Source organism: Chiloscyllium plagiosum, chromosome 7 (assembly GCF_004010195.1).
Source record: "Chiloscyllium plagiosum isolate BGI_BamShark_2017 chromosome 7, ASM401019v2, whole genome shotgun sequence".
Classification (NCBI taxonomy): Eukaryota; Metazoa; Chordata; class Chondrichthyes; order Orectolobiformes; family Hemiscylliidae; genus Chiloscyllium; species Chiloscyllium plagiosum.
In genome coordinates, this window is record NC_057716.1 from 6,378,768 (window position 1) to 6,396,910 (window position 18,143).

General features: G+C 38.0%; 2 protein-coding genes across 4 annotated transcripts; one reads left to right on the plus strand and one right to left on the minus strand.

Moving 5' to 3' along the window:
• Positions 1-876: 876 nt before the first annotated feature.
• On the minus strand, positions 877-15,850 carry hspd1 (heat shock 60 protein 1). 3 transcript variants are annotated; one of them, XM_043692922.1, is made up of 12 exons: positions 15,715-15,850; positions 14,811-14,987; positions 11,255-11,507; positions 8,493-8,575; positions 7,223-7,318; positions 7,028-7,121; positions 6,148-6,316; positions 5,755-5,854; positions 4,064-4,309; positions 3,390-3,564; positions 2,384-2,562; positions 877-1,482 (listed from the first exon to the last, which is right to left on the minus strand). In XM_043692922.1, the coding sequence occupies exons 2-12, from the start codon at positions 14,982-14,984 to the stop codon at positions 1,327-1,329; spliced, it is 1,725 nt and encodes a 574-aa protein (XP_043548857.1). In that variant the 5' UTR covers positions 14,985-14,987; positions 15,715-15,850; the 3' UTR covers positions 877-1,326. The 3 variants fall into 3 exon arrangements, with proteins under 3 accessions (XP_043548857.1, XP_043548855.1, XP_043548856.1); XM_043692920.1 differs by lacking the exon at positions 15,715-15,850 and adding an exon at positions 15,619-15,637; XM_043692921.1 differs by lacking the exon at positions 15,715-15,850 and adding an exon at positions 15,376-15,526.
• Positions 15,851-15,949: 99 nt separating this feature from the next.
• hspe1 (heat shock 10 protein 1) lies at positions 15,950-17,779 on the plus strand. The gene is made up of 4 exons (XM_043692925.1): positions 15,950-16,044; positions 17,013-17,177; positions 17,437-17,526; positions 17,609-17,779. The coding sequence occupies exons 1-4, from the start codon at positions 16,042-16,044 to the stop codon at positions 17,657-17,659; spliced, it is 309 nt and encodes a 102-aa protein (XP_043548860.1). The 5' UTR covers positions 15,950-16,041; the 3' UTR covers positions 17,660-17,779.
• Positions 17,780-18,143: the final 364 nt, after the last annotated feature.

Genomic DNA, 18,143 nt, shown 5'->3' on the forward strand with positions numbered 1-18,143 from the left:
TATTGTAAACTACTTCCAAACAGATGAAATGTTCTAATAATGTTCAGTTATTCAACCTAATATTAGAAAGTGATTTAATTGGGCTCTTTAACAAATTTGGGGTGGCAGATTTGAATTTAATTTAAATAAATGTGCTGCAAGACTTAATAGTATCTTGGTGCATGTAGCCAAACAAAGACCTTAAATGCAGGTACATAGTTCCTTTGAAAGTAGAGTTCAGGGTAGTAAAGGTGGCATTTAGTCAATGTTTGGGTATAGGAGTTGGCATGTCATTTGCAGCTGTACTGGACATGGGTTAGGCCCACTTTTTGAATACTTTCAATTCTAGTCCTTGCTATAGGAAACGAGAGGGTTCAGAAAAGACTTCTAAAGATGTTGCTACAATTGGAAGGTCTCAATTATAGGTGGAGGCTGAAGGGTGACCCTAAAGGTTTATAAAATCATGAGGCATAGATAGGGTGAATAGCCAAGGTCTTTTTCCCCAGGATCAGGGACTCCAAAAGTAGTTGACATGTTTCATGAGAGGGGAAGCTTTTTAAAAATGAAGGGTGGTGGAATAAGCTGCCAGTGGAGATGGAGGCTGGTATAATTACAACAAAGCACCTGGATGGATATGTAAAGTGTTTATAGGGATATGGGCCAAATGCAACTAGATTAATTTAGTATATCTGCAATTGGACCAAAAGGGTCTGTTTCCATGCTATACAATGGATTCTAAAAATGGATCTCTTAAACAAGTTTCACAACACAATATTCTAATCTTGCACAAGCTTTCAAGCGGACATCAACTGTGTACAATATTGAAATATCAAATCTTGGCTGTGCTCAATTTTCGTGATCTTCTAGAGAAACCATTAAACTACCCCACAAGTCAAATTGATAGCCATTTGCTTTATTTATGGCAATATTACATGATATACTTTTGTACTGCACTGGAGAGGGCACAGATCAGAGTCTTGTTTTTCACAGAAAACTTGCCTTGATCATTTAACTTGTTAAAATTGTCAGTAGAATACTGTTACCATAAAACCAATGAATTTCAGGTGGGTTACACTTCCAGTACTTTAAAGGAATGTACAAATGTTGACTTTAATTCAATATAAAATAAATTACAATATAGTACTGACAGGGCAGTAAACAAGTTGCTTATGAGATCTAGCACAGTCCAACATGGCTGTACTAACCTTAATTACAAGTATTTCAATGTTAGCAATTTTCCATTCTGCCTGGTTTACGTTCATTCATCTGGTGATTTTTCTAAAGGAAGCAGCCATTCAACTGAGACTATTAACATGTCAGTCACTTTTCAGAGGAAGAGTGAAGAAATTAAAACATATCACCACCCATACCTGCACCACCCATGCCACCCATACCCCCCATTCCTTGTGCTTTATCCTCCTTTGGGAGTTCTGTGACTACGGTTTCTGCTGTTGCTAAGAGAGATGCCACACCAGCTGCGTCCAGCAAGGCAGTCCTCACAACCTGCAAAAGAATAGAATTAATTCCATTTTTTGGTGCTCCATTTGGAATTTTGTTTTCCTGCAGCTTTATCAAGATATCCCTTAAAAGGGAAAACATTTTCCAATTCACTTCAGACAGCTACTTTCATGCCCTCAAAATATAGTCTTGAACCCACATTTCTATTTAAAGAGAAAATTTGAAGACTCTGGATATTCTACAGGGTTTAGAAAGACAAGGTGATCTGATTGAAGCTTATGGAATATTGAACAACCTGGTCAAAGTGGGTGTTGGGAAGATGTTTCCATGGGTAGGAGAGACTAGGATCCAACGGCACAGCCTTAGAATAAAGGGAAGCCCCTATAGAATAAAAGATGAGGAGAAATTTCAGACAGTGGTGAATGGATGGAATTCATTACCACAGAGGGCTGGAGGCCAGGGCACTGGAGTATATTTAAGACAGAGATAGGTAAGTTCTTGATTGCCAAGGGGAATCAAAAGTTACAGGGAGAAAGTGGGGTTGAAAACCCTAATCAGCTTTGATCGAATGGCAGATTGAATAGGTCAAATGGCCTAATTCCTGCTCCTTTCTCATGGTCTTGATTTCTCAGCTCTACTAAAACCACTTTGACCCATATTCAGAGAACTAGGCATATCCAGTATTTGCACAGACTGTATCCATCTTGCACTTTCCAGTAAACCAATGCGGACTTAGTAGGGAAGTGAGATTACAGATTATGGTCAGAAACACCTCTGCTAATGAACCACAGTACATCAGATGTCCAATTCTAAATCTCAAGGGTCTGGGTTTTCACAGGGACTTAAAAATAGTATGTTTAGATGGGCCATAAAAGAAATACAATCAAATAAATCAGACTTTAAAAATCCAGAAGTTTGAATTATTATATGCATAAATTAGGTATACCTTTGTGGGATCAATTATTCCTTTTTCTACCATCTTTACAAATTCTCCAGCCATTGCATCATAGCCAATCTCTGGTGGACTCTGTAGTATCTTCTCCACAATGAGGCTTCCTTCAACCCCAGCATTTTTGACTATTGTAATAGCAGGTACTTTGAGAGCTTTGCTGACAATGTCAATTCCTGTAGAAGTTGAAACAAAATCATAAGGAAGTTGATTTGATTTGTTATGACACTCCACAAATACCAAATAATATGTAAATTGCTCAGTTCCAGGTTTATAATAAAGACTTCAAACTTGTGAGCAAAGTTGTTCACACGCACAGTTACAAAAATCAAGCTTAATGGAAGATCACAGGAGAGCAAACCAATCACTGAGTATTACTAAATGTTGGCCATGATTTCACAAGGAAAACAAAACCATGGAAAATGTTTCCTTTTGGAGACAGTTATGCTAATATCACCATTTACCAACAAAAACCCCAAAACTGGAGGTGATAAGTTCAAGTTGGATCAAACTGAAAATTAGAGTATTGTATTTTCTCACCTCAACTCGGCAAACACTTCTCTTAAAAGTCTGAACAGGGTGGTCTTGCATTGGATAAGTTAAGAATGTGATGTGATTTTGTTGAAAGTATGGGTATAATAAGTACTAAGAGGATATTTCTTCTTGTGGAAAACTCAAACCAGGGGCACAATAAGAAAAAACTCCCTTTTAAAGAGCTCTGAAGTGATGAGAGCCACAAAGTGTGGAATTTTCTCCTTCAGAGGACAGCAGAGGCTGTTTTAAGAGCAGGGGCAGGTTGATTTTTGATAGACAATGGAGTCTTGGAGATTAGTCTAGTTCCACTTGTCACAAACATCAGCCATAATTTGTTTGAATGGCACATCGGTCTTGAAGTTTCAACTGAATTACCTACCTTTTCTCCCAAGTAGCACATTCCTGATGAGCTATTTTAAAGACACGTTCTTTGTAGCTGAAACATGAATAAAAGCTAAACAGTACGTACCAACTTTTTGGTCTTCATTTACTGGCCGGAGATCACCCAATGCTGGAATGCACCGCAGTAGAGCGCATCCACCACCAACAACAATACCCTCCTCCACAGCAGCTCGAGTAGCATTAAGTGCATCAGTCACTCTGTCTTTCTTCTCATTCACCTCCACATCACTTGTACCACCAATCTAGATCCACAATTCAACAGTTATTTCATAGTTGCAAATATATTGAACTAAGTCCCTTGTCATATTTATAGTTAGACTGTTGACTCCAAAGGTCCATAAAAATGGCAAAGAAAAGCAGCTTTACAGAAATGTTAAAGACTAAACAGAGTTCTCATCTACAAGAAGCTTCAATGTAGCCAGAATTAACTCATCTTTCTGAAGTATTCTTAAGTGTCATTTCAATTCAGGGATGGAAACAATATTACTGTTGCAAAACCACGTCATTATCAAAAAATTAATTATGCAACAAATTGGTATTCCAGCCACATTAGTGTAACCACTAAAAATTTTCATTATATCTTTGTTTAAAAGAACAGTTGATTATACCACTTTTTTCCATTATTAACTCCACTGTAAGCAACATTAAGCCAGCTTAATTCAAATCAAACACCTTAAGACATCTGTATTCATACATGACCACACCACTTGTACATGAAGTAGCCCATGTCTACAAAATTACCTTTAGTACTGCCACACCATCAGATAATTTGGCCAGCCTTTCATTTAGTTTTTCCTTCTCATAATCACTTGTTGTAACTTCTAAAGTTTCTGTGATTTCTTGAATGCGCTGTTCAATGGCACTCTTGTCACCCTTGCCTTTCAACAGCATGGTGTCGTCTTTGGTGACTACAACTTCACCAACTTTACCAAAGTCGTGGGCCTGGATATCCTCTACATTCAGTCCAAGGGCCTCATCCCCAAATACCTACAAAAATGTTTACACAGACATTGCATTAAAACAGGGATCCAATCACGAATTTCTTTGCTCTCCCAGCTGGAAGAAAAATTTTACTTTGGAATTAGATTGTCTGTAAGATAGAATAAACTATCAGTTTATTGAAATCCTCAATAGTACATGTTTACCATTTTCTTCACATTTATTGACTGGTCAGTTCAGATGTGCACTAGTACACAAATACTAGTGAGCACCTAAAAATGTTAATTATAGATCTATTACTTGGAAACAATATATAAACTGCAGGTTTCCTGGAACTACAAGAATCAATACACGCTTCACACTTCATTCATTTTCTTCTAAATTTAGACTCCCACTTACTGGCTAGCCGCAGTGTTCATTGTATAATTATTTCTAATCTCAGCCAACCATAGAGAAAAAGAGAACTTAAAAGCCCCACTCTATATTTGCCCACATGCTCATTTTCCAACAGGTGGCAAGAAACACAATGAGCCGGAATCTTAGATTACAAATGATCAGGACCAAATCAGACAGAATGCATTTGCTCACAAATCTCTCCAACACTGATCAATATCGTAAGTGAAAGGGTCTACTTTGGCAAAACATACCATTTATTACAAATATTGATGGTGTATTCATTACATAACGTGAAAGAGATTATTAAAGCAAGTTGGTTTAGTGGTGGGGGAATAAAAAACACTATTCAATGAATTATTAACTACCATAACTACCCCACTTTAAATATAGGAGTATATCCTAATTTTCATCCTTCTCCCCAGTTCTTCAGAGTTCCAAGTTTGCTTAAAAGTGATAAGCAGTAAAATGGGGCTGTTTTATTTACAACTGATGAAACAGGAGGTGTTTGTTAGAATTTTAAGACATTTAAGATTGTGACTGGATGGATCTTTACAAGAAGTCTTGCTTTTAAGGAGATGAGAATATAGGGACAAAATATCCTAGACTGATCTTTAATCCAGGACAGAGGAGAAAGACAGGACTGAGGCAATGCAGCGTGGACTACCATAATTAGTGATTGAGATTCAAAACATTTACGAGAAGGTATATGATCAAAGGAAATGAGCTATTGCTGAAATAAACAGATTGGTTAGGCCAATTACAGATCCACTATTATTGCACACCAATTTCAAAATGAGAGCAGACACCAATCAGCATCATACTTCCCAAGTCTGAAACCTCAGTTTGCACAATCTCAAAATCAATACCTTGTGAAAAAGAGGCTCAAAATAATTGAAATGAGATCTATACTTTAGTTCCCAATTATGCTAGTAAGCAACTTCCAATTTTAAAATCAAGTTATGGATCTACTTTCTGGAAGAAAATTCATTTAATCCTTTATGCTTCTTGATCAGCTTTGAGCTTAATGCGAAGTGCCATTGTAACACCATGGACTAAAAATCTGGATGACTACATTTACATTATTTGATTCTACTCACTGTACCACCAGTAGCAATTGCCATGTCCTTCAGTTGATTCTTCCTATTGTCACCAAATCCAGGTGCCTTTACAGCCACAACCTGTAAACCAACCTTCAATCTGGAGGAGAAATTGAATATACTTAATAGTTTAGGACAATATTTTAAAAAATAAATGCAAATAGGATATAAAATTATTGAACTGTAAATACCCAATGCTTTTAAAAACCTTTTGCAAACCCAAATTTGTTTAGCTCGAAACAGGTAGTCATTCTCAGTTCCACACACAATTCACCTCACATTGTTAATCATCCTATATGAATTTTAATCTAAAGATAAAATGAGCACATTTACAAAAGTACATTTAAATTTTAGTTTTTAGATCTTTAGTTGACTGAAGGCAATAAGACAAACCTATTCAAAACCAAGGTGCTGAGTGCTTCTCCATCGATGTCTTCAGCAACAATAACTACAGGTTTACGGTGTGCATTGGCAATCTCTAAGGCAGGTACAATGGACTGTACATTTGAAATTTTCTTTTCACTAAGCAGAAGGTAAGCATCCTGGAATTCACATTTCTGACCTATTAAAAGTGAACTAGGAATAAGTAACAGTCCTTATTAGCAACACATTATCTAAACAATTGATCAATCCAGAAAGTGAAAATATCTGGGACTCAAGTTTCAATGAAGAGCTGAGAGTTCAAATCTTAAAAACTTCTTTGATCTCTGCCTTAGTGGGGTGCAAAGAGGAAAAATGGCAGCCCAGAATAATCTGCTGAGCCAAAGCAATGGTTAGCGTGAATGGTTGCTCATAAGTGAATGAGACTATCTTTAGAATGTTTTTCATTCATACTGTCAAGACCAGGATGAGTCAAGTCAAAAGGTATCCAGTTTGAAGTGCAGACCACAAACAAAGGCAATGTAAAGACTGGGTACCCCTTGCACTAAGATTTTCATCAAGACACACTAGCATGACTCCAGAAGATGGCCTTTAAAAAAATTCATTTCAGTTTCTGCAGTTCATATGGTGGCAGTATTCTCTTTGTTAGTTAGGAGGTCAACCCAACAAGATAAATGTTCTTATGTCTAAATTAAAGGTACTAACTGTCTAGGAGGTAGTGCAGTTCAGAACCTGCAGATTTGTATCTTAATACCAAATCAATATTTATAGAGGGAAAATAGAAAAGAGATGTGGTATTGTACTGTGGATCCTCTCTAAAACAAGCTTCCTAAGATATTGGTAAGAAATCAGTTTTAAAGATGCATCACAGCCAGCTTGTAAGAATACATACCTTTAGCTGTGTTGATGAAGTATGGTGAGATGTAACCTCTATCAAACTTCATTCCTTCAATAATTTCAAGCTCATCATGGAGTGTTTTGCCATCCTTTTTACACAATACGTAACAAGAAAACCACCATTACACAATATACTTTTCAATTAAGAGTATGACAGCAAAGAAATTAAACTTTTATCTCTTGTAGTTACCTTGACTGTGATGACACCATTCCGGCCAACCTTTTTCATTGCATCAGAGATGAGCTCACCAATTTCTTTATCTCCATTGGCTGAAATAGTTGCCACCTGTAACAAAAGAAAATCAATTTTCCCCGAGAACACTGGGCTATATCAGCCACAGAATGATTAAAGTGACAGTCATGCTATACCACAGCTATCAGTGGCTACAATGACAAGGGGGAGGGATATTAATGTATAACCAAGTGTACACATTAATATCCCTCACCTTAAAAAATCCAAATATTATACAAAGTAATCTGCTTTAAATTTTGCCATTCCATAACATAATTATTGTTTTACCATTGTGATTAGCCTTATTACATAGGATACTACAACCAGAGCCTGGGAATTATATTGAATGGCCAATATTGATCACACAAATAAATACAAATCAGATTATCTGGTCATGATCACATCGATGATTGTGGGATTTGTGCACCCATCAGCCATTTTTTTTACAATGCACCAGTGACCAACATCAGAAGCATGACAGTAGTTAAAGTACCCAGACATCCAATAATTGCAAAAATCCCAAATCAATGCCAAGTCAGGATTTGGGATTACATTACATTACAATGTGGAAACAGGCCCTTCGGCCCAACAAGTCCACACCGACCCGCCGAAGCGCAACCCACCCAAACCCCTACATTTACCCCTTACCTCACACTACGGGAAATTTAGCATGGCCAAATCACCTAACCTGCACATCTTTGGACCGTGGGAGGAAACCAGAGCACCCGGAGGAAACCCACGCAGACACGGGGAGAACGTGCAAACTCCACACAGTCAGTCAGTCGCCTGAGGCGGGAACTGAACCCAGGTCTCTGGCGCTGTGAGGCAACAGTGCTAACCACTGTGCCACCGTGCCGGATCTCAAGAGCAGTTACAAGATTTGAGGTTCTGCTCTTCCATGGCTGTCAGCTTTTCCTTATTCTTTCTCCTCAGATAGCTCTTCCCTGATACCCCTCTCTCATAGGCTCCTCCATTCTCAATTTTCAGCCTTGAAATGGTCACAGGAGGTCACCAAGTAGCCCATTTCACCTGAATTATCTGTGCTGTGTTGCAATTTTTCTGAATGCCTGCTTCTATTTGGGTGTCTCTAATTTAATACGCAAGTAGCTTTTCATCTATGTGCGATGTTTATGTAATGGAGACACCATTGACTTATACAAAAACCTAAACAATTACATTTTAATTTCTGTGGACAGTACTGTTGAATTCTGTTTTCTAGCACAAGTACCTGAGCAATTTCTTCAGGGGTTGTGACTGGTTTAGACATCTTCTTCAGCTCACCAATTACTGTATCTACAGCCAACATTACACCTACAAAAGAAATTAATTTTGACAGATATTACGTCAATGATTTTACAATGTATTTACAATTTATTAAAACTAGCTCAAGTGTATTGTAAAGTTAAAAAACATTGTAAATCTTCAAAAATGCAAGTGTATACGCGATGCTTCAATTTGTAGTTTTAGCTAGGACTGGACTTTTTTTGGGGATCCAATGCTACCTGTAAGTCTCAATTTGCCATGACGGCCTCAGTATAACTATCTGATTCTAGACTTTGTCCTCACACATTCATATATTGAGGCAGTTTATCAAAAATTCATTTATCAAATAATGACATTTCAGAAAATGTCTTCTTGGAAAGGTGAAAAATACTCTAGCCAGTTTTAATTTTTTTGCAATTAAAAATTGTTTAGTCATAGAGATGTACAGCCTGAAGAGAGGGGCTTTGGTCCAACTTGTCCATGCTAACCAGATATCCTAAATTAATCTAGTCCCATTTGCCAGCACTCGGCCATATCCCTCTAACCACTTCCTATTCATATATCCATCCAGATGCTTTTTAAGTGTTCTAATTGTACCAGCCTCCACCACTTCCTCTGGCAGCTGATTCCGTACACGCACCATCCTCTCCATGAGAATGTTGCCCCTCAGGTCCCTTTTAAATCTTTCCCCTCACCATAAACTTATGCCCTCTAGTTTTGCACTCCCCTACTTTAGGGAAGACCTTGTCTATTTAGCCAATCCATACCCCTCATGATTTTATAAACGTATATAAAGGTCACCCCTCAGCTTGTGATGCTCCTTGGGAAAACAGCCCTAGCTTATTCAATCTCTCCCTGTAGTTCAAATCCTCCACTTGGACATCATCCTTGCAAATCTTTTCTGAACCCTTTCGAGTTTCACAACATCCTTCCAATAGGAGGGAGACCAGAACTGCAAGCAATATTCCAAAAGTGGCCTGTGCTGAACTTTCCCACAGACTTTTTTTTTTTAAAAAAACACACAATTTATGATATTTCCAATGGAAAATTCATGATTTACAAAGCTTAATTCAAAAGGTACTTGTTTTTATTGCACTATGTTTCTGTGTAGATCTAGCAAGAACGTCCATTGTAAAAGTTGATTTTTAAATATCTAAAAAATTCCAAAGTTTTCCAACAGGAAGTAAAATGGAATCTTGCAGTATCCCAATCTGGTCACTTGATGGCGCTGCACAGAAAATCTATTTCTACTAATTGCATCATGAATTTCTACTCCAATTGTTTAATATAGCTAAAATGAAAGCCAAGACATTTGTGACCGATACCAGATTTTACATTGTATATCCCTTAGTTGAAGAAAAATTCTATAACATTTTAATATGGTGAATGCTCAATCTGGCAGCTGAATACAGTCGAGTTAGGCATCAATAAATTTTAGCAAAGATTCCAAGTAAGCACCAATCAACTCCATGCAGTGGGAAAGAATTCAACCCACTGAATCTACACTAAACCTGTGAAGAGCATCCACCTGACCTCTAACCCTGCATGCCCCATGGCCAAGTCACCTAACCTGCGCAGCTTTCAACTGTGGGAGGAAACCTGAACACAGCAGAAACCTAGAGAGAGTGAGAACATACAAATTCCACACGACTCGTCTAAGGGTGGAACTGAATCTGTGTCTCTGGCACTATGAGGCAGCAGTACTAACCATTGACACCCCAGAAACTCCTAAATACAAGGTACTGCATGCTGACAGAATGTTTGCAGCATATTTCCTATGAATGGTGCAGAGCACTTCATAAGGATTTAGCAGAGTAATTGTTTCAACACCTAATACCAAGTCATTGTAAAAGGAGCAATTACAAATCAAGCATATGCTAAGAAACTTTATTTGCATTGCAAGCTCACTAAGTAAGGAGATGTTATATTAAGATGGCACAATATGCTGGGATTCTTGGGTCATCAAATGGAGCTGCTACTCAAGCTATGGAGGTGGCACAAAGAGCCACTAAGTTGAATTCTGGTGTCAAAAAGGTTCAAATTACATTTAAAAAACCTGAAGAATGTGCAGCTATGTCATCATCTAGATGACAGGTGTTTGAAGTGGGATGAAGAAGGAACAAAAGGAATACAGATATTTTGTCTTGTACAAAACAGATCTGTGAAGCCACATTGATCTTGTAAAGCACCGTCATGTGCTCATTCAACTTAGAGGAAAGTTGATGTCACCTGGAAGCCAGGGTGAAAGTTAAAATGGCTATGGTACTGTTCAATCAACTGCAATTTCTCTTAATTGCTCTTGACTTGCATTACTTTCTTTCCTTGCTCTTCAGATTTTCCCAAATTCTGGGGTTGCAATAATGCCAGTTGATTACCCTCAATCGTACACTGATTTGGTGGGTGGTTTTTAAACAACTATGATTTTCCTGTCACTAACCTTCTCAATTTATCCAGGTTGGGGACTAGCACTGATACACCATGCCTTTGGTGTTTAGTTAAGTCAGCTACTGGCGTGGCAAAACAAAAAAAAGACAATTGTTCATTTCACTGTCGAGGTAAGTATAGCAATTCAGAGACAAAACCTCATTAAATATAAATTATAAATGTGCAACATTAACAATACTTACTTGCAAGTATGGTAATCTGCCATTTGAAAAATGCACACTTTGCTAGTCATTTGTTATTGCAACAATTGGTATTTAATTCAAAAAGAAACCAAAAACTAACCTCGTCTTATCTCCACTGGATTAGCTCCTTTACTGATCTTTTCAAATCCCTCTTTGGCAATGGCTCTTGCAAGAACAGTTGCTGTGGTGGTTCCATCACCTGCCTCTTCATTTGTGTTGTTGGCAACATCTTGTACTAGCTTAGCACCAATATTTTGGTACTTATCTTTTAAATCTATTGCTTTAGCTACTGTTACTCCATCTTTTGTCACTTTAGGACTCCCCCAACTCTGTTCGAGAATAACTGTTCGGCCCTAGATAAAAATAGACATTAAGCCATTACTGTTTGTTATACAAGTAATAGAAATTCATTGTATTCTGTTGTCCCAATATCATGGAGACAGCAATTCCCGCTGTCACACTTTATGGCTTCAGATACTTTCATTCTTCCCAGACCTTGCGAAAAAAAGTCTTAGTTAGAAGTAACTTTGAAATGGCTAGTTCCCAATGACCAAAATTGGTAACTGCTCTAAAGCAATACTGGAGAAAAAGTACAATTCTCGATACCACCAAGCCATCTTGAACACACTAAGTAATTGAATGCTTTCTGATAAACATGGTGTTGAAATCTTTCATAACTTTGGATACTCATACATTTTTACCAAGAGAACTGAAGTGATATTTGACTACAAACTTACCCATTGTCCATGAAATAGGAAACTCAGCCGTCATTGCTACACCTGGGTTTTTTGGACAATTTTTACTCCTTGATGTTGGAAATCTTTTCTGATCTGTGGGGATACTGGAAAACTGAAGATCTGAACATAGAAGTCAAGCACAACATAGAAGATAGATCTATCCTGCAGAGTAGGTCAAGTACAGAAAGATTGTTCTTTCAAGTTGAGAAAGCTTGTCCACTAGAGTGGACAATGTTGAAGTATTTTCACAGAAAATTGCACAAAATGAGGTAGAGATTGTCCTACAGATTCTCAACAAAGCCGTGTTTCTCTTTTTAAAGAGAACGATAGACCTGTCTTTAACATGAAGAAATGTTCCTAAGACACTTCACAGGAGTGTTACCAAACAAAGATTAGCCGCAGAAGTAGGTCTAAAAGTCTGATTCAAAACATTGGTCTTAATAATATTCTTAAAAAGGGGGAAAGTGAAGTAGAGAGGTAGAGAGATTTAGGAAGGGAATTTGGCGTTTTAGGGACTGAGGTAAACAAGGCACAAACACTGGTCAAGCAATTGTGATTGATGTGGATGAGTCAATGTTGAACTGGGGTGGACAAAGTTTAAAAAAACACCAGGTTTAGTCCAACTGGTCGTTCATCTCGTAGCTAGTGGGATAGGATCATAGGACACACTTTATAGTATAGTAAAATTTATTATAAATTCTGAGTCCCATTAGCTACCTGGTGAACGACCAGTGTTCCAAAAGCTAGTACTTCCAGATAAACCTGCTGGACTATAACCTGGTGTAAACTTAAATCGTAATGAAGAGATAGGACAGCGTTGTACAAAATATAGGTGGCGATGTCAAAGGGAGAGGAGTGATTTCAGAGGGGGACAACACCCAAAAAGGAATCATTAACGATATTTGCTAATATGGAGGCCCGGGAAGAAAGCTGGGTGATTAGCTATTATTGGAAATAAGATTCAAGGTATAAAGGAGATGGATCTCCTTAACAAAATAACATCAGCAACAGAGAGAAACTACAAAAACATTCAGGGCCAGGATGGATGAAAAACTGAAGCATGTTCAGTCAGATGTCAAGGTAAAATCACTATCTTACTAGATCATGCGACTGACTGTGTGGAGTTTGCACGTTCTCCCCGTGTCTGCGTGGGTTTCCTCCGGGTGCTCCGGTTTCCTCCCACAGTTCAAAGATGTGCAGGGCCAGGTGAATTGGCCATACTAAATTGCCCGTAGTGTTAGGTAAGGGGTAAATGTAGGGGTATGGGTGGGTTTTGCTTCGGCAGGTCGGTGTGGACTTGTTGGGCCGAAGGGCCTGTTTCCACACTAGATTATATTACATTACATTACAATCATTAGGCTGCACTCAGGAGAGATAGGGATGACTGGTGGGGAGTTTAACCCAAGGGTCACCATGCCTCAGGCAAGGGGAAAAGTACAGTCCTTTGTGGTAACTTTGGCAATCGAACCCACGCTGTTGATATTCAGCCAGAGGGAAGAGACATGACAAAGTCAACAAATCTTTGACAAAGTCCAAGAGGTCCTCACTCTTGGAAATGAGAGATGGAGATGGCGCCAAGAAAATGGTATGCAAAAGAAAAAGCACAGGATGTTACATTTGCATTCTAAGATGAAACTGCAACAGCGAGCACTTTTAATCAGATAAGAGTTTTTATCCAGCCAAATCTGTGATGGCAGGTCTTATCCAAGGAAAAGCCAGGGAGAGAGCAAGAAATTAGTTATTGAAGATTAGAACAAAGTTAGAGTTGAGTGTGCAGTTGAGTAAATCAATAGATCAGGAACTGGAGAAATATCATGGCAAATGGATGTGAAAGGCTGGATACGATCCCAAAAATCACCTTTTTGCTGTCTTGGGTGATTTCAAACTTTTGCAAGAATTCTTGTATGCCACTACCAATGAATAACTATTTTAGTGTTCAACAAATCCACCAGGACCTTCTGAAAATCAGTATAATGAAGGTGCACCCAAGCTAACAAGCATAGTAGATACCATCTTAATGGGTATACAGCTAGAGGATAAAAAAACAAATTAATCTTTTGCAAGAAATTGCCTGCACTTTATATTATGGTTAATAATGAAACAAGTGGGAGCAATGTTCGCAGAGTTTTCAAGCAGGTAGAGTTAAGAATGACAATGGTTTATTAAACGGTAGTGACATGCAACCTCAAACTCTGTTGCAGTTGACTTTCAGAACCTAAGGAATTAGTATTTTAGAGTGTAAATCCGATTTTAGCTATGAGACCAAACACAGACCTTGTGGAAATTGGTAGCTTCTCCAATGTCAGAAGTTAACATAGCAAGCATAACCTGATGTGCTGGGTCCATAATGCAAATAAAAATTCATTTTTCTTGGGGGCTTCAAGGGAGGTAGGTAATGGCTCCAACTTAGTTCCTAATAAGCTGCATGCTACTGGGACATATACACATCATTTAGTTTTCCTTTTGAATAAAATCTAACTGCAAGGTGAGAGTTCCTTTTTCTCAAAGAATGAGCCAAGTTTGTCCACTGTTAAAGAGATATTAAATGAAATGAACAACAAACTGTTGAATTGACATATGGACTTCTCAGTGGCTTGGTTCAGAGACATGAATTTTCCATGCAAGTCACCCAAACAGCAGACCCAAAAAGGTTCACTGCATCAAGGCCTAGTTGCGGGGAGCTCATGCTGATTATATTAAAGAATATGACAATTTGCAGCTTCAAATTGTGGCTATGAATACTTGAAGGTTCTCAAGTAACTTTCACTAAGTATTAATAATCCTAATTCTTTGTAAGGTAAAGTATAAGTTCAAAAACAATTCAGCAAATATTTTACTATTTCTATTAATGTTGGTATAATTCAACAAAATACACCCCCCTTATGCTGCAAAGAGTACTCGGAGTAGACGCTGACCCACCTTTGGTCCCATGGTTACAGCCACAGCATCGGCGAGAAGATCAACCCCTTTCAGCATCATAGCTCGAGCTTCGGATCCGAATTTCACATCTTTGGCGTAAGCCCGTGTGAGATGAGGTGCAAGTAGACGGGATACAGGTCTTACCTGGCGCAGAACAGTTGGCAAACGGAGCATTATCTACAGAAAATAAATAATATTGATCAACCTTTAAACTATACGTTAATTAAAAACAAAAGAGAGGGTATCAGTAACGTGGGCCTCCCCACATGTCGCCAGGGGACACACGTCACAAGGTCAAATTAAAGTACTGCAACAATCCACAAAATAATTGGGAATGCAAAAACAAAGTCACTAAGAATACGCCTCAAATTCGACCGAGACACCCTAGGTCTATAAAAACAATATGCAATTGCCAGTCCGTCTGAAATGCGATAGCCAACGTTGGAACTCTGATTCCTAGATTTCATTCATTGAATAATTTCATTACATAAAAGAAAACGCCTGTAGTCTGCATAATTTTTCAAACATTTACGAACCAAACCGATTTCCATGTAATACTACTTACTGACTTATTTACTTTGGAACGAGTAGCTAATACAACAGTGAAAACCCTTGCTTCAGCCGAATTCTACAGCTACGACCAAACTGCACAACTACCGGGACTAAACCCGAGCCTCTCTCGGAGAGCACGTGGGGTTGCAGCGGGGAGAAGCCTCTACTCGCCCCTTAACCTGGATACTTTAACACCAGCAACACTCTCAAGTACGGCTACTAAAAATTTTTGACAGACAAATAGCCACCTACTTACTACCATCAACGGATGTCATAACATCATTGAAAACACAATTATGCGATTCAGTACGAACTTATCACGAAAAGAAGGTACTCGGAGCAGCTCACATACAGCTTCAGGGGTTCAGGTTCCAGAAACTTCCAGACGCTTGCGTGGGCTGGGTCAAAGTGCACAGTTCTATTGTGCAATAATTTAAAAAAAATTGTTCTCTAAAATTAAAATTAAAGCTCCTTTGGGTGTTTGTGAGTATAAACTGCTGTCAAAGTATTGCTCAGGCATGGATTTCACGTTTAGAAAGTGTCCCTGAAATGTAACGTTCTTCTGACGTTCGAGGTCATGTCTCCGGGTTCGAAGGTTTTTCCTCACGTGGGGAGGCTGCCATAGTTGCTGCTGCAGGGAGCTGTCTCAGTTTCAACATTTTCTAGAAGGGGTAGCAGCATGGTAAGCTTTGATTTTACTTTATAGTAGACTGAATGAGAAGAATAAAGTAATTTATGTGCTGTTCTTAATTATTAATTTTGTGACTTTTTGATGTTAAAATGGTAAATTGAGCAGTTTTAAATTAACAAGTGTCTGGAGGATATAAAGTGATTTTGCCTGTTTCATAAGCTCGATGCAAACACATGATCCTTTTGAAATATTCCTATACCAGAAGGGAAAAGGTTCGCCAGGCCACAGACTGGTTACAATCCTGCTGAATGAATGAATGAATGAATAGATGGACAATATGCTTGTGACCTGTGTCGGTGTTACAAATCAGTTTGTAACAAAAGTCTTGTCGATTGAAGAACTTGACACGTATTTATTACTATGTAACCACACGGATATTTGGGTAGAAACGAATAATTCAGATCGCTTACATGCAACTTAAAGATTTTAGGTTTGACGTGGGTGACACTTTCAAGGTCAAATGAGCTTAGTTTTTAAATGTCGTCAAAATTTATTTTGAGAAATACAATTTTTCATTAATTACTTCTTCAGGCGATGTTTTACACCTTTTTTAAGGTGTTATAAAAGTTCGAACATTTCGACCATGCTTTATTTTTAATGGTGTTATATTTAGAAGCCAACTGTATGTACACCTTGATGAAGGGCTTTTGCCCGAAACGTTGATCCTCCTGCTCCTCGGATGCTGCCTGACCTGCTCTGCTTTTCCAGCTCGACTTTAATCTCCAGCATCTACAGTCCTCATTTTTGCCCAGTATATGCGTTATTAGCTGTGAAAGCAAAGCTAATAGTCTGAGAACATTTATCTAGTTCTTTTGTAACAAAAAAATTCAGAAGTCACTTTGCCTCTCAACATTCATTCGGAATGACCTCTATTTGTAGATCTCCGAAATGGTAAAGCTTGCGATATGTGGTTTGTAACCTGTCTGTTAATAGGTTACCAAAATGTTTTATTTTAACAGGCAGGACAAGCGTTCAAAAGGTTTCTACCCCTCTTTGACCGTGTTTTGGTGGAAAAGGTTGCAGCAGAGAAGGTAACAAAAGGTGGCATCATGCTTCCAGAAAAATCCCAAGGCAAAGTGCTTCAAGCGACAGTCGTCGCGATTGGACCTGGCAGCCGAGTAAAGGTAGTCTTCAGAAAGTAAAATCCTGAGCAAGAAAATGTTTGTGAAATTCCGACCCAATGGATTCCAAAGTGGACTGCTGTTTTTAAGTTAAATGCAGTTAGAAAGCCAAATTCAATACTTTCTCTTGTACTTTCTTCCTTATCTATGAATTTGTAGTGAGCGTGGATGCATTATAAGCTCTGACAGTACAGGTATGGGATTTCTGTTGGAGCACTGTTCACAAACATTAATTTGTGGATAATTTTCATTTTCATTTCAGAATGGTGACATCCACCCAGTTAATGTAAAAGTTGGTGAAACTGTTCTACTCCCAGAATATGGAGGGACTAAAGTTGTCTTGGATGATAAGGTTGGCACTACTATGTTAGTAATTCTTTTGAATGAGTTTAGATGTTCTTTTCTCTCTTGATGATTTTTTTTTTCTTCCTTAGGATTACTACTTGTTTAGAGATGGAGATATCCTTGGAAAATATACAGCATGAATATTGGATGTTGCTTTCAGTTTTAAGAAACTGGCCATTCCATGAAGTTGCTGTCTTTTTGTCTCAGCCTGTATATACCATTTTTGGAGCTTTGGTACAATAAAATCAATGTTAAACATACAACTTTCTGTTTTACTGTGATTGATCTCATTGATAATTTACTTGAATTTTTAATTAATAAATATAAAATTATGAATATAAACTAGTGAACTTGTTGCAGAAGTGATTCATTTTGCTTTGAAAACCAACTTTTTTGAAAGGTTGGTAGTAAAATTACTTGGTAAATATGCCATGGACATTTGTAAAATGCTACAAAGATAGTTACTGTGTCTTCAGTAACTTGTAGAAATACTAGTTCACTTTTGCATAAAATGCAAACTTAAATATTTCAGTACATTCTAAGGGAGGAGTTTTCTTTATCATAAAGCTTATATTATTCAGTTTTAAAATCCTCATTCTGTAATGCCCATCTAAGACGACCTTA